At 39.1% G+C, this 25,386-nt stretch overlaps 1 protein-coding gene and 1 non-coding gene across 2 annotated transcripts in view; one reads left to right on the top strand and one right to left on the bottom strand.

The window, feature by feature from the left end:
- Positions 1 to 25,386, top strand: part of tmtc1 (transmembrane O-mannosyltransferase targeting cadherins 1) — a 41,183-nt gene that overhangs the window by 13,982 nt on the left and 1,815 nt on the right. The window contains exons 5-17 of the mRNA XM_044020803.1: positions 152 to 255; positions 1,260 to 1,449; positions 4,536 to 4,657; positions 6,138 to 6,305; positions 7,636 to 7,749; positions 10,393 to 10,536; positions 12,735 to 12,843; positions 13,844 to 13,946; positions 16,973 to 17,108; positions 17,864 to 18,008; positions 19,983 to 20,120; positions 21,207 to 21,329; positions 22,718 to 22,795. Of these exons, the coding sequence (XP_043876738.1) occupies positions 152 to 255; positions 1,260 to 1,449; positions 4,536 to 4,657; positions 6,138 to 6,305; positions 7,636 to 7,749; positions 10,393 to 10,536; positions 12,735 to 12,843; positions 13,844 to 13,946; positions 16,973 to 17,108; positions 17,864 to 18,008; positions 19,983 to 20,120; positions 21,207 to 21,329; positions 22,718 to 22,795 (1,674 nt within the window). The remainder of the gene's footprint in view (positions 1 to 151; positions 256 to 1,259; positions 1,450 to 4,535; positions 4,658 to 6,137; positions 6,306 to 7,635; positions 7,750 to 10,392; positions 10,537 to 12,734; positions 12,844 to 13,843; positions 13,947 to 16,972; positions 17,109 to 17,863; positions 18,009 to 19,982; positions 20,121 to 21,206; positions 21,330 to 22,717; positions 22,796 to 25,386) is intronic.
- Positions 17,233 to 17,286, bottom strand: LOC122767370. The gene has a single exon (XR_006360217.1). It is a non-coding gene; the product is annotated as a U6atac minor spliceosomal RNA (small nuclear RNA).

The following is a 25,386-nucleotide window of genomic DNA, read 5'->3' on the forward strand; positions in this document are numbered from 1 at the left end:
CTATAATGATAGCATCTTCTCGTCAGTTGTCTTCACACAAATGTCTGTGATGTCAGTGCATGATATTTAAGTCATTTACACTTAGTGCATGGAAAATTCACCTTTGTTTTGGCAAATTTGTGTCACCTGACAATACTTCTCCCTTTCCCAGGTTGTGATCATCATGTCACTCAGACTGTGGCTGATGGGAGGGTCCATGCCTCTCTTCTCTGAACAGGACAACCCTGCTTCCTTCTCCCAATATCTGCTCACCAGGTCAGTATTTCTTCGGTCCAGGACATACCACCCAGCCAGTCAAACGTAGATCAGTGTGTCACCTTCCGTAGTTCTCACAGCAGAGAAGAGGAGCCAGAGGTGCAAAAATGGATTTTTTTTTTTTTTTATGAGAGTGAACCTGTTTGTCTCAGGCTGGTTTGTGGTGCCAATGTTGACAAAGAGACATGCATAGCGCGTACTGTGTCAGTGCCTCATACATCTCACTTGAGGAAACCTGAACCCTCACTTCAAGTAAATAAAGCTGCCTTGTTGATAGTTTTCCTTAGGGCTACATTTTTCCACATCATGACTAGCATATATAACACCTGCTTCTGTGCTCTCATCACATACAATTGAGTACATTCTGGGCACATTATCCCTGCGACTTTAGTGAGCCACTGTTTTATGAAGTCACCTTCTGAGAAAGGTTTCCCGTGTCAGGCGATGAGGTGAGCTACCTCGTAGCTGGCTAATGTGGCATTCGTTGTGCAGGCTAGCTGTCATATGCTTAACTTTCTGTTAGCACCAGTCTAGGACATACTGTATGTCTTTGGTTTCATAGTGTCGTAGTACATTATACTTTTTCATCATCTCTCAACAACAGTTTCATTGCAGATCAAGCAGACACATTTCCCCTTGACTTCTGTGAAGAAATATACTTTTTCCCACCATGTGTAAATTTTTCTGCACTCATTTGCTATCTTGCTTCTGCAATTTATTTTCTTTGATTGCTCTTTTTTGGTGGAGAAGCTGCCTTGTTCAAGACATTAACTCCCCCTATTGTTAAAACAAAGAACTACAATATGGTCAAGCGCAAGTTTCAAATATATTTTTATAATTAGCTGCAGGCCAATTTAAAATGGATCATGGGCCGCAGTTGGCCGTAGTTTGGATACCCCTTACCTAAGGGTTAAGATAGATAGAGTGATTGCGATTTAAATGTTTCTTTGCTTTCTTTCCCTCTTGCGCCCTTCTTCTCATCCATTTATTTGTCATCCCCACAGGATTTTGACCTACTCATATCTTCTGTCATTCAATGCCTGGCTGCTGCTCGCCCCTATCATGCTCTGTTATGACTGGCAAGTGGGCAGCATCCCCCTGGTGGAATCTCTGACTGACTTGCGCAACATTGCCACAATGCTTCTGGCCATTGTGATGATTTCTTTTTGCCTGCACTGCATCCTCTCACTGCAGGTAAGAGCAAGAAAATGAACTGCCTAAGACGTGATTAGTGATAACATCCCAGAGGTATAAAGGCTAAAATTAAAGTACTATGGTTTTAATTTATGGTTGCGTTTGTCTGGTCTCCCAGAAAAAAAGATGCTATTTAACTTTCTTTGTTAAACCAACTTCTGTACTGAGAAAAGTTTTGCGTCATATTTCTAAAGTAAGGTTACCAAGTAACAGTAACATGCAGTCAGGCTCTTCTTTTAACAATGATAAACAAAAATGAATTTGTCCACTTGACTGTTCTATAAATTAGTTTCCTGTATGATTTCAACATTTCTATGGTCTATGGAATTTGTGCATTTCCTGTTCAAATACACGGGAGAATGGTGAGGTATGGCAGCAATGAGCTGTGCCTCAGCTCGTGCCCCACACGCTGACTGAAGCTGGCAGTTGGTGCATGTCCTTGCTGCCTGCTTCTATTTTGGGTTCATAGATATGTACATCGACAAGTGCCTCCCCAGTCATGAACCTCACGGAATTGTCAAGATGTGGATTGTGGTGTTTTAATGCTGTGACGCACAGTATTTTAACACTGTTATGGGGAGATTGGGTGATTTAGTTTGCTGCAACACTCAAAGTTTTAACTCTGTGAAATGACGTGTTTTATCACTGACATGAGGACATGTTGATATGGTTTAACCCTGCAAAGCACTTTTTAAATGTTGACTATGTGAAAAGCATAATTTTTCCTCCACCATAACCTTATTACACTATTTCACTCACAGTACATTGCTGTATGCATGACATATGAAACTGATTAAATTGATCAGAACTCAAAATTTATTTATTTTATACCCGATTTGAGAGGTCTTCCTCCCTCCCCTGCCAGGCTGGAGCAGGGTGTCACATCCACACAGCCCCATGGAATCCACCAAAGCATGGAGGAGAACACTCCCCCCCACTATAAAGCCCCCTTTAGTAGTAAGGAGAAGGATGTACACCGGCTATTCGGCCGGCAGAATGCACAGAAAGCACGGGGCCCAGATGTAATCTCGCCTGCCACTCTGAAGCACTGTGCCAGTGAGCTTGCTGCAGTTTTTTCAATCAGTCTGTTGTTTCATCTAAGGTGCCTGCCTGTTTTAAATCCTCCATCATTAACCCAGTCCCAAAGAAGAGCAGTGCCCCTTCATAACCCTTACATCAGTGGACTTCATCAAAATAGCTTTTTTCCTAAGGCTATTTCTTTCCTAAATTAATGTCTGCACCCCACCCAACCACTCTCTCCTTCCAACAGGAATTGGACTATTTTATTATGCCTTACTTTAATGTTTTTAATATCATTTACACAGCAGTTAGTGCATTTCTCAAAACAATTAGTGCAAACTGCAAAACCTAGTGAATAACCTGCAAAAGCACGTCACTTGCTCAAAATGAATAGTCCATTCCTCAAAAGCAAGTATTCATGTCAATGAAACTGCCAGTGTCATCAAAATGAGAAGCCTTGATGCCATCGGTTTGAACAAGATAGTCAAATGGCATTGTCAAGTTTTCATTATGACAGTTTATTTTCAGAACTCGGTGATACTACCTGAAAGTGCTCGAGACAGCACTATACACGACTTGTACAGCTATTTGAAAACTACAGTAAGGTTACACATTGCTGTAGTTAGGGGAGTAAGTGAGTACAAGACACTGAATACGTTTCACATTTTTACTGTATATGCTATGTATATTCACAGTGATTCTTCCAACATTTGGTTGCACCCTCCGACCAGCCTCAGCCATTGTGAGGCCGTGATTGACTACATGGTCCACAACTGTAGCCCTAATTTCATTAGGAATCTACCGTATTTGGTCTCTTCTCCATCTTCCCCTGTTTTGTCCCCTTCCCCTTCCTCCCCGCATCCTCACCCCTCTTCCACGATGCTGACCTTCCATTTCTGTGTCACAGAATTGTAGAAATGGTAGACACTATGTCCTGCTCGGTTCATATATGCTTGCCAAGTGAGGGTTCATGGGATTCATCCCTGAGTGACTGTGAACAAGTGGCTTGTCATTGGTTACATCTCCTCATGAGTGAAAGCTGAAGTTCACCTGAGAGCAATTGTTCAATTTAGGAGACATTTCCAGGAAAGAATGATAAAGAAAGGTATAAAATTTGCTTGACAGAATTTCATTCTGATCTGAGAAAAGCATCAAAGCAACTGAGAAAAACTGTGATTAGTGGTAGCCACGGTAGCACACTTTAGAGTTACTTCATAATATCGGTGCTCATTCCAGTAAAATGCTGATAACAATAATAATTGGTCAACTCGATATTTATTTGAATTTATTTATATTTGAAATATAAACAATAAAATTACAACTTAAACTCAACTGGAAACCAAAGTCAGTTTGTGTTTCTGTCCTGTTTGAAATGTGGTTGTATGACTTACTGACACATAGTCTGTGCTGACTGTGTGCGCACCCCCTGCACAGAGAGCCAGCTTGAGCTGCATATCAACTACAGTATACAAGACTTTTTTAATGTATGCACAACTGAACAGGCTTTTGTCCCAAAATCCACGCAACTCTGAGGGAACACTCATTATTGTTGGCCAGTAAATGAACGTGTTAAAATCCTCTTTGACCGATCATAGTTCACTGCCACCGTCTTAGCGTGTAGAAATGGTAGAAACCTTAGAAACACTGTCAGAAAAGAGTCACTGGTCAAAATGTAATATCTGCCAAAACTGTTTAAAAATGACATGTCGGTATAGTAAATCCCATATTTCGTGCAATGGCCGTGAAAAGTCCTGCGTTTCAACCATAAAATTAACTTCCAAATTTACTGAATGTGATGGAGGTAGTATTGTAAGTTTGGCCAAGTCTTTTCATGCACCAGGAGCAAACACATCAAAAGCAGGCCGAGGAGCAGTGGGAAGCACTTACCTACACCAAGGGAGCAATGGGGGTCAATTCTTTGCTTTTAGAGCATGCCAGTCTTTGACATGTCCATGTGGATAAGGCCTTACTGTAACAGAATGAAAATGCTTTTCATCTGTGTTCTTTTTTTTGTATAACCAATTTCTCTTTGTCCCTTTTTCCTCTCTTCATCTTTCTCTCTGCAGAGACAAGAGAGCAGGGAAGTGTTAGTGGGACTATTGTTCCTGGTGTTTCCATTCATTCCTGCAAGTAACCTCTTCTTCAATGTTGGATTTGTTGTGGCAGAGAGGGTCCTCTACATGCCCAGGTGTGTGCGTGTGTGTATATATGTGTGTGTGTTTGTGTGTCATAACTTTGTGGCTTTTTTTGGGTCAGGGGACCAAAGTATAATCAGTTTTTCTGACAAAACGAAAAAATGGAAACCGCTTCCCCTTTCCTTTTTTGTTGTAAACCAAAAATGGAAAAAACGGATTTTGCTGTCAGCATCAAAAAACAAAATAAACATTATCAAATAATGGCCCAAATTAGCAAATTCCTTTTTTTCGTTTTTTGTTTCTTGATTACCAATACAATGGGGCTGTCCCCCATTGTATTGGTAATGGAAGCGGAAGTGAAGTTTAAAAACTTAAAAATAAAAGTAGCGTGCTAACTTATTTTCATATTGCAGTAACTATAGAGGAATAAAGTTGATGAGCCATACAATGAAGTTATGGGAAAGAGTAGTGGAAACTAGACTGAAAGCAGAAGCAACAGTATGGTTTCATGCCTAGAAAGAGTACTACAGATGCAGTATTTGCTTTAAGAATGCTGGTAGAGAAATACAGAGAAGGTCAGAGGGAGCTGCATTGTGCCTTTGTAGATCTGGAAAAAGCCTATGACAGGATCTATGGTACTGTATGAGGAAGTCTGGAGTGGCAGAGAAGAAGTTTAGACTGGTGCAGGACATGTATGGCAACTGTGAGACAGCGGTGAGGTGTGCTGTAGATGTGACAGAGAAGTTCAAGGTGGAGGTGGCACTACATTAGGGTTCGGCTCTGAGTCCCTTCTTGTTTGCAGTGGTGATGGACAGACTGACAGATGAGGTTAGACAGGAATCTTCATGGACTATGATGTTTGCAGATGACATTGTGATCTGTGGTGAGAGCAGAGACCAGGTGGAGGAAAAGCTCGAGAGGTGGAGATATGCTCTAGAAAGGAGAGGAATGAAGGTTAGTCACAGCAAGACAGAATATATGTGTAGTAAGTGCTATTCTACACCATGCAATCTGTTGGACATTTAGACCACTTCCTTTCTGTATCTGTTTGTGATTTTTTCACTCTGGGACTCATTTTTCAAACATAGAGCTTTAGGGCTCTGTGTGGATACAAAGCCAATAAGATACAATACTTTTGCAGATTCTCTTTAACTCTTTCTCAATGTGCATGGGCCCTCAGACTTATAAAATGTCTTTCAATTCAAAAAGTACATGTTACATGAGTATGAAATAAACTACATTGTGTAACCCATGGGCAGTTTTATTGACTGAGCTATTCCCATTTTTTTATTTTCATCTTTCACCCCTCTCATTGACCACTGTCTCTACTTTCTCCACCTTTGCCATTCCTGTTGTTACTTCACCTCATGGAGTGGGAGTGATGTATTGTTTGTAGTGGCTCTGTGTGACAGTCTGTTCGTGTTTCCCACCTGCACTTGCCAATTTGACCAATAGAGGCTTGTTGTGTGATTAGGGTGAAGTCTGCCATCTCTGATTGATGATCATACATTTGCTTTCTCCTTCCTTCCCCAGTATGGGCTACTGTATCCTGGTGACTCATGGTCTGGGTCGGCTGTGTTCATTGGTTGGTCGATGTGGTACCACAGTGCTCAGTGTCTCCATGCTACTACTCCTCCTGCTCTTCTCCTTGAAGACGGTCCAACAGAACTATGTCTGGCTTTCAAGGGAGGCACTTTTCAAGTAAATGTTAAGAGAGAGAGTCTGAAACGTATGCAGAGAGACACCTAATGTTGTCAGTTTTACAACTGTGCTACAATACAGTCTAGCAACTTCCTTTAGATTTCTTAAATCTCTGACATTCAAGTAAGATTAACATAATTTGAAGATTAACCTAAACAGAACCACACTGTCTTTGTTGTTTTCCAAAATCCAGTTGCAAAAGCTCAGATCTGAAGAAAGGTTGGGCTTAGTGTTTTAATGTCTTGCCATCAATGGCATCCAAGAATATAAGCTTCTGAAGTCCCTCTAACAATGCTCTTGCCTGCTCGGCAATACATTGCAAACAGAACTCTCCCTTGCTTGGGTCTCCTGCACAGGTTTATTCAAATATGTATGTATATGTATATGTATATGTATATATACATACATATGTATACATATACACATATATATACATATATGTATATATGTATACATATATATCAATCATTTAATCAATATTTAATTAATTCATTAATTATTTATTTATAATATTGAATATAATTTTTTTGCCAATTAAATAATAAATAAATAAAGAAGGGTACTATTTACCATTATGACGATCACTTTAATCGATAGATTTTCTTTACTACTTATTTTGCCAAGATAAGAATGGTCGAATTTTCCACAAAAACTATTATATGTTAAGGGTTACTGCTTTTAAACCACCATCATCACAGTTTTGGACCAGGACAGATATTTTTCAGGTAATGTATTTTGTTATTCCAGATAAAGTTGAAATTGAAATGATTTATAGAGTCCATAAAGGATACTTCCAATGCCAGGGAGTAGGTGGGGTGAAGAATTCTAGAGACGTTCAGTAACGAAACTGACCTGTTCATTATGTTATTAAAAGCCCCACAACCTGACCCGTAAACTGTGATTAAAAAACACACGGGCATTCATAGTGATGTGCTTTGTTTTTACTCTTACATTTTCAATATAAATTTCAGTTAACCATGGCCAACAATATAAAAAACACAAAATGCACAAAAAACCACACACTCACAAAAACAAAGCCTCTAAGGGATCGAAAGACATTTCATGAAAATGAAAATGAACTCCTCACAATTACTCTACTGCTCCAGTATTCCACATTCATTGGTAATAGCAATGCAGAAATGTCTTAAGAAAAAAAACAAAAAATAGCATTGGTAGTACTTTTACTATAGTAGTAGTAGCAGTATTATTTGTACTGCCACTCCTCTGCCACTGTGACCTTTATTGGTATCCCTGACACTTCACTATATTAGGACCACTACATTGATACTGTTCAAATACTGTCTTTCCTGTCTTTTCCTCTTTGTCTTAGGTCTGGTATCCAGACTTTGCCTCACAATGCCAAAGTTCATTACAACTACGCTAATTTCCTGAAAGACAGTGGTCGTCATGAGGAGGCCATTCACCACTACACCACTGCCCTCAGGTCTGACGCCACATCACGCCACACTGCACCACACAATCGCTATTCAAAGACAGATGAAAAAAAGATTTTAATCATGTAGGGCTAATTGTAATGTAACCCATATAGATGCCCCAGAGTTACACCTGGCATAAAAGCCTCAGAATTAACGTGACTCAGGGGTGAGTCAGAGAGATGAGAGAGGACATATAATTATGTTGTGTACATTGAGATCCAAATTAAGTGGGTTATGTATATAATTGGATTATAATTGTTGCGGCGGACAGGTGCCACCTACCTTTGCACTAGGTGAGGTGAGTGGGTTAGAGGAAAATCTTTGAACTCAATATTACGACCACTTTTATATGATTTCACATCATGTGGATTTGTTTTTCATTTCGATACTTAAGAAATTAAGAAAGTAGTTCTGATCATGTTTGAATTGATTATATAACCAAAATTATTTTTTTTAAGTAATCAGAAGCAGCCAAGTTCAGTACCCACGTCTTTTAATTTAATGTTTTGTTTTAAAATATTTCTACAAACTGATTGTATAATAGCTTATCATTTATGTTGTTAATTCATTTTTCAAGATTGTCCCACTACTCCTTGTTTTTCTGTTTCTATTATTAATCCATATTATCGCTGACAATTTCGAGCTGAAAATAGCATTAGTTCTGACTTTCTAAACATTGTTGTAAAAAGTAACACCAAACATAGTGGCATTTTAACATAGAAAACTCCTGTTGGGGACAACCATTAATGGCAATAATTTGATTGTTAAAAATACTAATAATTATGATGAATAATTTTTTTTATTAAATAAAAATCACGCCACCACCCTGAAAACAGGGAAAATATATCTATGCCTTTAAAACCAGTCTACACAATCACTGTAATTGACTATAACATAAAAATATATTCCAATTTAACAGTATTGAAGGAATGAATTTGTGCACCGGCCCATTAACAATTTATTAAAATAAATGACAAAATCAACTGAGCAACATGAATCAATGAAGCTAAATAACACAAAGTTAATTGGGTAGTCTAGATCAATGAATATCAAAATGCACAATGAAAATACAGCTAAAAATCACACAAGCTATGTACAACATAAACAAAACATAAAGTGTGGGAAACAGGAAGTACTAAAAAGGGAGAAAGCAAGCGACGCAGTTTGTAAACAGGAAACGCCACACCCACTTCCGGAACCAAAATGCTGGAGGCATGCAATAGTAGTGACTGTAGATGCATGTCTCCACTCAAGATTGCACCGAAAACACATTTACACAATGCCACAGATCTCAGGCTGATACACATACACAGCAGTGCTGGGTGACGAGAGTGTTACTGCAAGGTTTACACAGGCTAGGGAGTACTGTATAGCAAAAAAGGAAAATAAATACACATAAATTCAAAATACTGTAACATACACCACACAATACAAACTGATGTAACTCAGAATGCATGTACAAAAATAATATAACTTAAAACACACATTCACTTTACTATCATTCAATATCAGCAATATGTTACACCCACAGTCCTGCTAACTCTCATATAACACTAGTGTAACATAGAAAAAACCCTTCCTATAACATTCACACATGTTACACTCTCACACACACTTGCAACCTCTGTGCTAAACAACATTGTGCGGCCGCAACATGTTGTTTACACTTCAAAATACAACTATCAGCTACTTACACTTAAAACAGTCCTTTGTTTGGAAAAAAAGTACTCTTTTTGTGTGGAACCCCCACCTCTTACATGGAGTTTAGGCCTTGTGTAGGCTGTGCCCATGAAGGACAATGGAGATTACAGCCAAATAGGGCTTGGGCCCCCAACACTGTTCATCCATAGGAAAATGCCACTGCTTTTTTATATTATGTTGATTCATGTAACTAATCACATCATACACTGGATAACAATCAGCATTCTCAAGTTCACAAGCAATGTTTAGCCAACTAAGGACTGACACATCTATCCATCTATCTATCTAATCTTTCTGTAGTATTTCACTGTTATCCTGGAGCAGTAAACCTATACTCTGATTGGAAGAGAATGCATTGAAATGTGGTTGTAATGGCTTAAAGGCTGAGAATCCGTGCTGTTTGTGTCTTTATGCTCTCAGTTAATTCCACTGCTGCTTTCTGCATTGTGAAATGCCAAGCCTCAGGCATGTGGAACAATGTTGTAACTTTGCCATGGCACCCGCTTTCCTCCCACCGTAGTTGATTTGTCAGGCTTGTATCACCATTATAGTCACTAACCATAAAAGTGTACTTTTGTAGCATTGATGGAGAGTAGCAGTAAATGTCTGCAGAGAGGCCTCCTAACACTGACCACTGATTCATTTGTACCATTTATTATGCATACCATATGTCACAGTGTCTGGAAAGTGGGGCCATTCTAAGATACTAAGATGAGTAGAGTTTGACAGTAATACCATTAATGACAGGTTTCTTGCTGATCTGCAAGCATGACTGTTTCAGCAGTGCTTAAGCTCTTAATGAGTAACCACCTATTGAATCACTGTCTACTTTAGTTTCCATCACAACAACTGAAGAAAGCATAATATTTGTGATAATCCCCTAAATTGGTTATTTAATGTAGCACTTTGATATTTCTGATTTTAAGGTTTGCATTTGACTCTCTTCTCAGGCTGTATCCACGACATGCCAGTGCCTTAAACAATCTTGGCACTCTGACACACAGTGCAGAGGAGGCTGAGCACTACTACAGAAAAGCACTGGTCACGAACCCTCAACATAATCGAGCTCTCTTCAACCTAGGAAACCTCCTAAAGTAAGACACACATTCTCTCTCTCTTTCTCTCTCTCTCTCTCTCTCACACACACACACACACACACACACACTGAAAGGCTCTCAAACACACAGCACAAGCTGTTTTGGATTCAAAATTTGAATTGTGCACAAGTTACTGGTGTACTAACGAGAAGTAAATATCAGTTCAGTTTGACATAAATATTTATTGCTAATTTCATTAGCTGGAAACTCAATTAAGCACCCAAAATATATGAATGGTTCTATCCCCATTTAGAGTCATACTCATCCTTGTTACTTGGGCTTGTAACCTATTCAAATCCCCAGACAGGTCAAGTGCTGGGATGCCCGTAAGAAAGGTAGCCAACCGCCATTCCTCCCCGGGTGCATAACTGCATCTAAAATGTGTTTTAGAAAAAATGTTTAGAAAAGGTTATGAACAAACATTTACGGACAAGTTTTTTTCCAAAACGGAGTGCATAGCCAGAGACCCACCCGTATACAAGCTTACTGAGTTCACTGGTGATGAGCTAAAGGGTACATTGTATGAGCCAGAGTTACAATAAGTAATAATCAACAAAAAGAAAAGTCTACTCTCCAAGATAAAATCAGGGGGAAATAAATCTAATTTTTGTGAAGTCGCTTGGTTGGCTACTTGTTTTTAATGGTTAACGAGGTTGGAATTATCAAGTTTCAATACCCAACAGTATGGACTGGAGCTGTTAACGGATGATAAGACAGATAATATTTACTGATAAAGTGCTTGTATGCTACGTATATACATGTTAGTAAGCCCTTAGTTAATAAAATAAAAGTCACCATGTAAAAAAAAGGGATCGTTGGACCGCCTTTAGCTTTGATTACGGCACTCATTCACTGTGGCATTGTTTCCATAAGCTACTGCAATGTCACAAGATTTATTTCCGTCCAGAGTTGCATTCATTTTTCACCAAGATCTTGTATTGATACCTATTTGCTTAGTTAAATCCAGGTGGCAACTTTTTTTTGGCCAGGCAGTGTATAAAGTGTTACCAAAATAAGCTTGACTGCAGGCTTTTTACCATAAATTCCTTAGGTGTTAAAATTCAGCGTCATGTAGTTTAACTACAGAGAAAAGAGTGTCGGATAGCTTGATCACAGTCGGATAACCTCTTATTAAAGGTCTTTTAATGAAGTAACAATTAAGTAGCCCCCAAGCATCATAACGGCTGGTCATAGAGCCCCACGAAAACAAGTGCCCCCACAGACCCTTTTTTTTTTGAATACGCTTCTGCAAACACAAATGTTTTAGGACTTGCTGGCATTTTGGGACTTACTCTTAACTTAATTTTATCTGTAAATGATGCTATATAAAAGAAAAAATACTTGTAAATAAATATAACAACACAATTCACAGCCATCTGCAAAAATAGCCTAGACATAGCATAAATGTGGTCTAGTTGCAGTAAAAACTTTCCACACATTAGCTTCTCTTCACTTTAGAATAAAATGCTTCTTAATTTTAAAGCCCAAAAAGTAATTGCAGACCATTGAGAACACTGGGTTTAAAAATCAGGGGGTTTCCTTTTCCCACACCACCTGTATTCTTCAGGTCATTAAGAACAATGGACCTACCTATTGAGGGTGGTGGTAACAGCAATCCCACCATCCTTTCTCACCTTACCACCCCCATGTGCACATGGACACGCAAATATGGGGTTCATATACTACTCCAGACTGTTTGTTTTGTTAATTAGACACAGAATATGTTAAGAATAATAACCTTAGTGAAAGAAGCTCTCAGTGATAATACAGTAAGTGCCCACTGCAACACTTACTGATATAGTAAGTGATTTTATGTGTCAACCATGATCTGCTTTGTGCAAGTGACTTGAAAATTAACATTTTACTTTCCTGTAGTATTTGTGCTTTGAAAATACATTACAATTGGTAAACACAACATGTTTTACTTCCTCACCATTTATTTTCACAATTTTGATAGAACTTAATAGGTTAGTGGAAATGGAGACTTGTGAGGGTGAGAAGTATCTGGTGTTTCACAGCTTTTCCACTATGAGTGTAACAGTACTTACAGAACACTGCATACTTTCATTATGAACACACTTATCCATTCAAAAACGGTGTTTAAGTGTGGATCAGAAAATAGCAAATAATTATTGATGGTGATGTCAATAATGATACTAATGATGATGTGACAATGAGGTGATGCTATATTCTAGGTCCCAGGGAAAGGAGAAAGAGGCTGAGGCTCTGCTTATAGACTCCATATGCTTTGGTCCACATTTTCCTGATGCATACTCCAGTCTGGCATCACTCTATGCTGAACAGGTGAAATTTCCACAAGACAAAGTGCATTCACTCTTACTTTCATGCACATACAGCATACTTGCCCGCAGACTGGTATGATAAATAAATAATAATAATACCAAAGTGGGACTGCCTCTGTCCTAAATCCTCTACAATGATGAGGGGGGAAAACAAATTGAAACTAGTAGTAGAAGTAATAATAATGATGATAATATATATCATATATTATTCATACCAATTACATACCCACAGGGGAACTATGAAGATGAATGTCTTAAATAAACAAATGGAAGACAACGGTTTAAAAATCTTTGATAAATGTGGCAACTTGGAAATAGGTATAAAATTACATTAACCAGAAAGGTAATAATGGCATGTTTAAATCAGTAAGGATATTCCTGTCGACAGAGAAAAAAAATAGTAATGTGACCAGCTTTCCCTCAACTGGCAGGGAAGGCATTCTAAAGGGCAAGTTGATGGTTTAGTTAATAAAAGTCGGATAGGATAGAGATAGCATCAAGCTCTCCAAAGATTGCATGAACATTAAAATTAACTATGTTGCTGCAAAAAGGGTGAGAGATTGAAGATTCAACTGATTCAAAAGTCTTAAAAAACAAACAAGTAAGCAAGAAAAAACCTCAGGGAGAGTCTCACAAGAGAGGGGATCCCTCTCCTTGGATAATAATGTTGTGTATAATGGTAAACATAAATGAATAATTGTAAGAATATAAACATCAATACTTTAAAGCTTTAATGCAAAAAACATGATTCATATAATTTCCTGTGGAATTAAATTTGCTTTAGTTTGGAATGGTTAAACTGAGTGCAGGCAGATAGAATGTTGTTAGCGATCTTGCTGTGTCGGTGTATTTTGTAAGGTGGCAAATCAGTTTCTTGTTTGGGATTCATTAAAGCTAATCATATCTCAATTTCATGTTGTGTTTGCACCATAACTTCCTGAAACCATAGTTAAATGAATTCTTGCTTTAATCCAATGTTTATTTCATCCGCACTCCCACAGAAACGCTTTTCTGAAGCCAATGCAGTGTATCTGAAAGGCCTAGAGAACTGTCCAGACAACTCAGACCTGCATAATAACTATGGAGTGTTTCTGGTGGATACAGGTGAGTTGAACCAGTTCTACCAAGGCCTCTGGGAGAATAGGCAAACAGAAGCTCCCATTAAAGTTATAGTGGACAAAATTAACCAAGCCAAAATGATCTGTATTTATATAGCCCCGTCCCATCTTTGTCTGATGTGGCGTAATTCCTCACAGACCCTGATCTTATTTCTAGGCGTCTGCAATTGGACTGCAGTGGGTTGCCAATATTATAGTGTGAACAATATGGAATCAGATTTGTGTCAAAAGCGACCACGTAACAACACCCTTAGCGAGAAAATTGTTCTCACCCCACACGTGAAGATTTAACTGCAAATTGCCACTGCAAAAGTGCTCACACATGAGTTTCAGCTATGTGCATAATCTCTGCTCGCGCAGCTGAACTCTTGAGTGTGGAGATGAAATCTGCTTGAGTGAGTCAACTTGACTTTTTACAGTTTGGGAGGCGAATGGGAACACATGACCTTTCGTGATAAGAAAGGTTTATTTCTCAAGGCTTCATGTGCACACATACCCCCTGCTGGTCAAAGACTGTTAAGGACCTGGTATACTTCCATGCACAAGCTGTGCGCGCCAAAGTGCATGTCGCATTGCGCGCTTGCATATCACGGACCCTGGTATACTCACTCGTCAGGGTCCTGTAGTATCTGACTTCACCATTGAGTGCCGGTACAAGTCTGGACACAGGGAATAGGACGCATTCCTACCAAAGAAGAAGAGAACTACAGCTCCCTCGGACACGTCTGGTTCAAGCGGCTCACAGCTGAAAGGTCCACCGGGCAGGGGAGTTGGGGTGTCAGCCGGTTCGTAGGTCGCCAGGTCAAGGCTCGGATGACTATCCTTGGTGACTGCTTCTTCCGTTGTTGAAATTTGTTGTTTTTTCTGCTCGGTGAGTGGGGCTTAAAGGCCACATAGACCGGAAGCTCCAATTAATGCTGCGTTTGTGTGTGTATCTGCGTCATTACCTCGTTTATGAAACCCTAAAGTTTCAGAACAAACGGTTCAGCCACTGCTGAGAAAATAGGGTTTTATTGTTTTCCTGGGCTCTGCGAAGCGGATCGGCACTTCCCTATGCTGATGATGTCATCAGAAATCCTCACCACTCCTCTCAACACCGTAGCGCCTCCTGGTGCGGGCACTAGTCCGAGCACATCCGGTTACGTACATTCAACCGCAGAAGAAGAAGAAGAACTACTCTCGTTGTAACTGCTGAGATGCAGAGCATCCACTGTGCCAGAGGGGGAGCTGTGTATCTGAGAGCTGGCCTACCAATTATGTCACTTCAGGTACATGGCCAATCACAGGACAGTGGCAAAGCTCTCGTTGGCTGGCCAATCACAACACAGTCCACATTCTGGGGGTGTAGTTTTGGTCTGAAACAGTGCGGCTGACGAGAGCCTCAGTGAGGAGATATTTTGATCGGCTCGTTTGCAGCGATTAGGAGGTTTTTAACCATGAAAACAAGTTATGTAAGTAGACCTCCATAACTAACATATATGTGTGATACAAGCATTCTATGTCACCTTTAACACGTAAATTCAGTTCACGCATGTGCTGTCTGCTCTTTGCGTGTCATGCACACGATGTGCGTTGTGTTTGGGTGCAGAAGTATACCAGGGCTTTTAAACAGCCAGATATAAGCAACAGTGCAGATATGGACAGACATAGAAATGACTGCAAAGTAAAAAAAATAATTAATCTTAATAAATGCATTTAATGTATCGTTCATGTATTAATTCATATAACTAAAATTTCTATTTTAGTTATATGTATACCTATTATAGGTACGTAAAAGGACAATTCAATGGAATAGGAACGCCATAGGAAGTCATTCCTACCTGTGGCCATCAGACTCCACAACTCCTCTCTCCTAGATAATTTCCTAAATTATCTGTGCAATAACCAACTATGTATAATAACTCAAATTACAACCATCTCATTCATTCAATACTGTATATAGTGTACATCTCTACTGTATATATTGTACATATTGACATTTTATATTAGAGTGCATGTTTATGTTTACTTAGCTTTACGTTTACTCTTGTTCATTTCTTTTTATTATTCTTATATATTTCTATTCTTGTTTCATGTTCTTTGAATAGTAGCAGCTGTAACACAGGAATTTCCTTCTGGGAATCAATAAAAAACATCTTCTTTACAAGTCACTAGTCAGGAGTTTGTGTACAAAACAAAGTCACAGCAGTTTCATGCAGTTGTGCTGTGATGACCCTGCCCGTGTGTTTAGGCAAGGTGAGGTGGGACCATGTAGCGGAAAAGCGGCATTAGTTGTCTTGTGCTTCTTCTTCTGATTCACCTTTTTGTTTTTGTGGGATTGCAAGAATAATGTCAAAGTGCCTACTGCCACCTACAGTATCAGTGCTCTGCCCCCAACCTATGTCCACCCCCAAGCAGATGTCATCTCCACACGGTTGCTGAAATTACACACAAGGACTTATTTTTCCTGCACCTTGCGCAATCTTTGCGCAAGGTGTGTAGGCTTCCACAGTTTTTTAACATTACCACTGCAGGAGGAGTGTCTGTGTCTCCTCTTCTTTGTTTACATCATAAATGTCTATATCTAATTATATGCATTCATTCTATATTTTATTCATTCTAATTATATGCATTCATTAAATATTTGATATTCAAACCTCAGCAGGAGTTGGACTGTGACAACTTGTCTTAATATCACTAAATGTCTCCATGTTTTAAAGGGGCAAGGCATCAGAACCCCGAATATTTAGGAGTGTGATATTTGAATGACAAAACATTTCATTGACTCAGTGACAAACTGATTTGATATTTGTGGTCAAAGGGTCAAAGTCACGGTGACATTTAGTTTCTATGAACATGATATGTCAAAAACACATTCAGGAATTTCCTTCCAAATTTGCAAAAACACTCACTTAGACTCACAGATAATTTTTTTAGAATTGGGTGGCCAAAAGTCAAGGTAAAACTGGCCTCACAAATCATGTGCAGAAATTTTTGTTTCATTTTCCTGACCTTGCATTTTCATTCCTCCAGGAAAGGAAGACCTAGCAGCAACTCATTACCAGGAAGCAGTTCGGCTCAAACCAGCACACTATGTGGCCATGGTGAACCTGGGCCGTCTGCTCCGATCATCCAATGATAACAAAGCAGCAGAGTCTTGGTACAAGAGGTGAGTATATTTAGCAGTAGTAGCTTTTATAGAGAAGTTGTGTAGATTGAGAAGTGGTTGGGCTACTGTAGAGACTCCTCCCCACCCTGTTTGTACATGTGTGCTCATTGACTAGTATTTTACTAACTTTGTCTCCTTGTCAAGGAGAGTGCTAACCTTGTCTCCTTTCATACGACAGCCTAACCGACCTGACTCACGGAGAAACTAAAACATTTTCAATGGGATCAAAGGCTTATAAATGTGTGCAGTGCTCAAAGCACTATGGTAGCTTGTTGATCCCAGCCCACTCTATCTTGTTACATTAAAAAGACACATACACATACACCCACATACAGGCAGGCCACCAGCATAATTACTTACAAAACAGAGCACATATGATGAATTTTGTCAAATTTAAATCGTTTTCTAATTGCATTGTCTGACATTAACTTTTATTTGCAAAAGGTAATTGCTTGTGTTAAACTTCAGTCAAAAACCATGCCAGATGCCATTACTGATGCAACCCTCCCATTTATCCAGACTTGGCACTGCCAGAAGGAGCACACTGGCCCCCATCAATTGAGCTTCACAGACACTGAATTACAGAATGATTTAATTCACAAACAAGTTCACTGATAACAGTATATTATTTGTTCACATTCATGAATATGAATGTGACAGGCACATTCATCACAGCTGATAGCAGCAGGTGTGCTAGTGTTTTTGCACCACCTCCATAGAAGGCCATCCTCATGACCTCTAGCATTTGCCCACAGGGCACTGCAGGTGACGAGGAAGGTGGAAATCCTGACACCACTTGGAGCCCTATACTACAACACAGGCCATTATGAAGAGGCCCTGCAGGTGTACAGAGAGGCCGTTGCCCTCCAGCCAGACAGCACTGACATCTGGCTGGCTCTGGTGAAAACACACACACACAGTGCACACATATTAAGTTTTTACTCAGGATTGTTTTCTCTATTTATGTGACATGGCAAAGAAAATGCACAAAGTGAATAATCTATATCACATTGAAAAGAAAATGTGCCAAAGGGAGTGAAAAGATATATTTTACCAAATTTATGATTTTTACTGTCATCATAAATATTCACAGAATATGAGACAGCTGCCTTGATCAAGCATCAGTCCTGGTGCGTTTTAAAATCTCCAAATGCAACTTAATGTAGGTTTGAATAATTTGGTGTAGAAACATGTGGACTCACATGTTGACAAAAATGCTTCCATAGTTCATATTTAATCCAAACGATAATAATATAAACAACAATATGCAACAAGATTTAGACCACAGCTCCTCACTAGTGAAGGCAGGAGACATAGTGGATCCCAGCAGGTGAGCGCAGTCAGCTGCTGTGGAGACAGTGGAATCTCCATCACAGCCCCATTCTTTCTCGGTTTGGACCCCCCACTTTCCACAACACAATCTCTGACTGGAAAATAATGATTACACTGTGTAACTCTGTGTGCTCTGTCTAATTATTCAGAATTATAGATTGGTAAATTAGCTGCAAATGTGTCTGCTGCATGTTTAGAATTAGAATTAGAAGAAGTAGTTGTTAGTGAAAGGGAATTTGCATCCTTATTACAAACCACTAGTGAACACACACAAGCTGGGCACAGGAGCAGCATTTATTTGCACCCGGGGAGCAATGGGGATGGGTGCCTTGCTCAGACGCACCCCAGCCCTTGACCCATCTCGGGATTTGAACAGGGAACCCTCTGGTTATTAGTCCAATTCCTTTCCTCTTGGCTGCCATGGCCATGTTTTATGTATTCATCAGATTCACCAATAATTGACAGTTGTTGTTTTTTTACATCAACATTAAGATCTGACATCTTTTCTGTGTAGCTGTGGGATCATCTGAGTTTACAGTGGCTGTAAGTCTATCCCTCATTTTCTTTATATTTATCACTAACTCCGGACAAACTCTAAAATAAAATATTTTTGGCCATTTAAATGAAAGGCTCAACTAAAAATATCTATACCCATTTACTTCTACAATACCTTAGGAATATGTTGGCTGCTTCATTAAGTCACTTTTAGACAGCCTTTTCTGACTGGAAACTATTTTTTAAATGACTCACTCTCCCACACCAAAGTTGATAGAGAAAATCTTATTGTTGTGTACATAACCCAGGTTCTTTGAGTAATATCAGCAGGCCTCACGGTGACGTCAGAAGCACCTAGATTCTTATGCCAATCTTAACTGGCTGGTGAATGTGTCTAGTAATACTGTGCAAAAATCCAAATTTGTGGTTTTAGCAATGCTATAATGACTATAAAGTACAGTCATTTCTCAATTCACTTCGTTGGAACACATCCAAAAGAGGAAACAGGTTTAGAAAAAAAAGCAGCTTCTTAAGGTTAAAATATCAAGTATTTACTGAGACCAAACTGGCTCTATAAAAACTACTTCTGCCTTGATTGGTTAGTTATTGAGGTTAAATCCAAATTAAGGATTTCAAACACACAGTCACAAAAATAATGCATTTGAATGTACTGATGGAGACAGCAGTGTACCAAAACTGTGTACTGCGATGCAAAAATTACGGAGTGAGCAGTTTAAAAAGAGACACAACCAGTTACTAGTGGGAAAAAAAGGCTAACGGTGGGATAAGTGAGAATACTTTTTAAAATATTGTGTAGATTTTATAAAGTGAGCCCTTTGTTAAATGGCTAAAATCTGTCTTTTCTATTTTCCCTGCTGGCAGCCACAATTTCAGTGAGGGTAGACCTTGTCTCAAGCTGGTTGCTGGCACGGGGTGCTCAGAACTGACTCCGTATCAGGAAGCCATACAACCACACTTTAAAAAAAAGTATCAATGTAAACACTTTGCTAAACCCTGACTTAACATTTTTGTAACTGTCTTTACCAGGCTCAGGTTCTAGTCATGGCTGGTTATACCACAGATGCTAAGAAGATGACCTTGGACATCATATCCAGAGGTGACAGCTGTATTGAATGTTACCGCCTCCTGTCTGCCATCTACAGCAAGCACGGCAACTTTACAGAGGTGTGTTTGTCACAGATGTGTGTCTGTCTCAAGTAATGTAATAACACAGTCTGTGTTGCTCAGACATTCGGGATTGATAAAGTCTATATCTAAGAGCTCTTTGAGGACAGCTGCCATTTCACTCCATTTAGTAAATTATGTTAATATAAAAAAAAAAGGTGAAGTAGTTGTTCGTGGCAAAGGTGCTGTTTCATTGTGTACTCACATCTTGTTGGAACTGTTTTTTGGTGTTCCACTGTTTTATTGGTGTTCCGAACTGATCTTGGACAGACTCTTAGCGGGAATAGACGGACGCATGCCAGCCGCAATTTTTGCATTCGTCAACACAAAATCCTTTTTTGGTGTTAAAAGCCTTATTTTCAATCGGAGTGACTATCACTGGAAGCCGCTGCTCTTCTCTGCCAGTGTTTAGTAAGTCACATTTTCTTGCCTAAACCAAAACAAAGCATGATATCAACCAGGCAGAACTCGTGCACATTGTCATCCACTGAAAACCTTTACAGAGTTAACTCTTGTGTTGTGTCTTGCTCGAACAGACTCTTTTTTGGTTTCTTCGCTTCTTGTAAAAGTATCTGCTTCAGTTTAGTTGGCTCTCTCATGGCGTTCTCCTTGTTTACATGCTGTGTACTGTAAAGTGGAATGAAAGAGCCTGAAGAAACAGCCAAAGTATAAAAATGCTGATGTTGTAAAAATGATAGAGGTATCATTGATCACATTTCCAGTCCATAAAAGTCAAATGATTATAATGGTTTTGTTAAGGTCAAAATAATGCCCTGTTTTAGTTTAATACACATGCAACTTCTCATTATTTCATTAGACTATAGTAGTTTTGATGGCATATCATGAGGTACTACTCCATCTGGTTTAAAGACTAGCAGTGTGACTAGTGGACTGAAGTTTTGAAAGATCATAAAAATCACAATAACTCATGAAAGTCATGATATTTTCCTAAACTGTCCAATCCTGCTATCTCTTCACGATTCAAAGTAAAAGGTGGTGATATTGATTTGTTGCTGTGCCATTTGTGATCCCTTCTCTATGTTTGAGCATATTTGTGTAGTTGACTGTATATGTGAATATGTCCAGGCTCTGGATGCTCTGGACAGGGCCTTGCAACAGAATCCCAGTGATGTGACAGTACAAGCAGAGCTGTATTTCTCCAAAGGAAACCAACTCAGAGAGATGAACCAGCTGGAACAAGCCTTTGAGGTACCTTTCTCTGTTTCTTTCTCATTTTCTCTCTTATTATCTATTAGGGATGCGGATGAAAATTGTATCATTTAATTATTCATTTGATAATATAATGTTGATCAGTTTGTGTTTTTATCAAAAATATACATTATCCCACTCTGTGTGTGTGTCTGTCTGTCCGTTTGTGTTTCCACACTTGCCAATATGACCACTAGTTGTGTGAATGGGGTGAAGTCTGCCATCTCTGATTGAGACTGAGTCTGAAGAGACTGTTTTTTCAATCTCTTTATCCACATGGTTTAGCTTTGCTTTCAGCGTATACATGGTCTGAGTGCTACAGGATGTATGCAGTCATTATAGCTTTACATTTTTATTCACTTTTAAATCTGTGGCATTGGCTTCTCTGACAGCTCAGACAGGTCAAGGAGACAAAACAGTAGTGTTTCAGAGCTGCAACTAATATTTCATTAGTTGCAATGTCGGTGGTGCCACCGATCATTATTTGTAATGTGATGCTAACATTGTAATCTGGTCCAAGATAAGTTAAGATATATACTGACTGGCCAAAAAAAAAAGTTGCCACCTTTTTACAGTAGCCATTTATTGTTGGTAGTCTTGGCAGTTGGTCAGGTCAAGGTTTAGCAACATTACAGTATGTGCCCAAGAATGAGGTCAGCTTAATATACTGAATGACCAGATTATTACATCAATTTTTTTCTTCCCTGATGGCACGGGCATATTCTAAGATGACAATGCCAGGATTCATCGGGCTCAAATTGTGAAACAGAGTGTGTTTTTTTTCAGGTGGCAACTTTGTTTTGGCCAGGCAGTGTATATTAATGCACTCTCATGGTCTGTATGCGAGTGAGATCTGAGCACTTGAATCGAAAATGGGTGGATGGCAATACTAGGTCTTAACAAGGTGCAATATGTGTCTTCAGGATGGAATGCATGCATGTGTTTTTTTTGTCATCAGCTCTGAAGACACAATCGGAGCACATTGTATCCACAAGGCAACACTAGATACAAAAAATATAAAAGAGGTCAAAAAGCTACTTGTAACTGATCGTAAATAAGGGTAAGGACACTTACTGATCAGCAGACAAGACATGCTAAAATGCTAAATATACAGGTGCAGGGATAATGATAAACAGGTGAAACACATCAGGGTGGGGCATGTTATCAAAGAGGAGGCAATGCAATTATTTCAGAATAAAACAGGAAACAGAACACAAGACTACTCAGGATGTTACATGTGGGAATACAGTGGTGTTGCAAAAAGATGAACTTTGTCAATTCATTCCATACATGTCTATTTAATTCTTGGTGTCCTCCCAGAGTCTGTATTGTTTAGTTAATTGGATTTAGATATATCTGAATGTATTGACTTTTTTTTCTCCCGCTAGAGCTATAAGCTTGCTGTTGAACTCAAACCTGACCAGTCGCAGGCCTGGATGAACATGGGAGGGATTCAACACATTAAGGTAGTACTTGTGTCACACTTGAGTCCTTGGTAAAAATGAGAAAACATTTTTTTTCTCATTTTCACACCGCTGATAAACATAGCAGAACTTTTCAGCAGCATCAGTAAGGAATTTTACATTTTAGAAAATTAGATTTAAATAAAATTTACAATTTAGGTACTCATATTTAAACATTTGAACAGCTGTAGTGCTCCCCTAACTAATATTGTTACTTCAACCCACAGAGTGGGAGTGAAGTATTGTTTTTGGTGGCTCTGTGTGTGTCTGTTCTTCTGCACTTGCTGCACTTGCCACTATGACCAACAGAGGACACGAGAGGCTTCCTGCATGAATGGGGGGGAGTCTGCCATCTCTGATTGCCTTGTTAATAAGGGCAGGGCTTTTGGGTTCTTTAATTGTATTTATCTATCGTGTCTTAACCCTGATTTTACATACTTTTTAATGTCATCTTGGATTCCTTTTATTATAGTGCACACTCAGTTTTTAACCCTATCAAACTATGTTTGTTTTAACCAACAGGTTCTTACCTAACTGTCTGTCTTTAACTATGAAATACTATGAAATGTTGACCAGTTTTTAGAAAATATTTACTTGAAACTTTACTGAAACAATAAATGTTGTTTTTAACATAAAGACAGGCAATATTATACAATACAGTAACGACAAAAATAAATTTCTCTGTCTAAAATAAACAAGCAACAAGAAATGTTAAAAAAGTTAGTTAGTAAGGTGATCTTTGCTAACATTATCATCATTTAGTAGGCTATAGTAGTCCTCTAATACCTTTAATTTACATTTAAGCATTCAGCAGACGCTTTTATCCAAAGCAACTCACAAGAGAGGAATAAGCTACATAGAAGAAGTCTTGGAAAGAACTCAAGTTGATAGGAACAGTGGACAGAGCGTGAGAGTGCAGAGGTGGATGCAAGTGCAGAAGGAAATGGAGAAGGGAGTAGGGGTAGGGTAAGCGCTAGGACAGAAGATGCTCTTGGAAGAGCTGGGTTTTCAAGAGCTTCTTGAAGATAAACAGACTGTAAAGGTCAACTGGTCATCAATCATGACACCCAAGTTTGTTGCTATCTTGGAAGGAGCTGGAGATAGGGAATCTGCATTAATGCAGATGTTATGATGTATTGTTGGCTTGGCTGTGAAGAACAGCGGTGAGTCCCTTTACTGGAGGAACAGGGAACTGACTGCTGATAGCTGCCACTTTGTCAATAAAAAATGAAGCAAAGGCATCTGTTAGAGCCATTTTTTGGTTTATGTGTTTGTTTGTTTATTTTATGTAATATCTGGAAGTCACAGTAGGTGGCACATTTGTCTTATCTCATACGCTGTGTGCAGAGTTGCTAATGATTCTATTGGCTTGTCTTGAAGTAGCCTGTTCATAAATGCTCTGCATGGATAAGTGCTCCTTGACACCAATCATTTCCCATGCAGTATGAATCAATCAGGACAGTTTGTTTTTTAACTGCACAGAGAGGTTTCCAAACCAAGCTGTGATACTGTACCTGATTAGGTTTAGACAGTGGCCTGATTAAAAAATCATCATCATTTTTTCATCAAAACACCATCTCTTCAGTCTTGTTAACATTCAGAAGAAGGTGATTATTGTCGCACCAATTCACAAACCTTTGAATTTCCATAAAGTAGTCAGATGGGTCGACGTTCTTTTTCAATAGAGATAAAATTGCAGTGTCGTCTGAAAATTTGATGACATGATTATTTGAATAAAAACTTTTACACTCATCTGTGTATAAGGTAAAACGGACAGGTGAACTGACGCAGCCCTGATGGGCTCCTGTGCTCAAAGTTCTAGGTTTAGATAGAGTCGCATTAACACTGACCTGCTGTCTTTGATTGGTTAAGTTAAGAATGATACAATTTAAATACAAGTGGGTGGACTTTAAAATCAATCAACCTCTTAATAAAAGACCTCTTAAAAGAGGTGGCTGCATCGTGTTGTGTTAAAAGCCGAACTAAAATCAACAAATAGAAGGCGTGCATATGAGGTAGGATCCTCTAAGTGCCTATTAATAAAATGTGTCACAGCTATGATCATCTCTACTTCTGTTACTCTTGTATGCAAACTGAGAGGGATCTAGAAAACAGCTGACCTCTGTTTCCAAGAAATTGATAATAATTTTCTCAAAACGCTTCATTACTAGAGATGTAAGTGCTACAGGATGGTAATGATTGTTCTCTTGGGTACAGGAATGATCATAGAGCTTTTCCAGATAGAGGGAACCAAATGAATGTCTAGAGACTTCTGGTAGATGGAGCACCAGGCCTCTGCCAGCTCTTTGCTGCAAGATTTCAATAAGCGCCCAGAAATGCCATCCGGTCCAGAGGCTTTCCTGGGGCAGATACATGAAAAAAGTCTCTCCACAACCTGCTGGTCAATGGGGATTTCCACAGAGACTGATGGTACACAATCCAGGGCCACCTTTTGCTCTTGCGAGAAGTCTCTAGCTTCAAAAAGATCATTTAACATTAATTACATAAATGCCCATCTTAGCTGCTGCCATGTTTGTCATGGCTTTCACAGATTCCCACAATTTCTTATTGTTCATGGCCAAGCAGTGGGATTC

This window comes from Solea senegalensis, linkage group LG3 (assembly GCF_019176455.1).
Source record: "Solea senegalensis isolate Sse05_10M linkage group LG3, IFAPA_SoseM_1, whole genome shotgun sequence".
NCBI classification, from domain to species: Eukaryota; Metazoa; Chordata; class Actinopteri; order Pleuronectiformes; family Soleidae; genus Solea; species Solea senegalensis.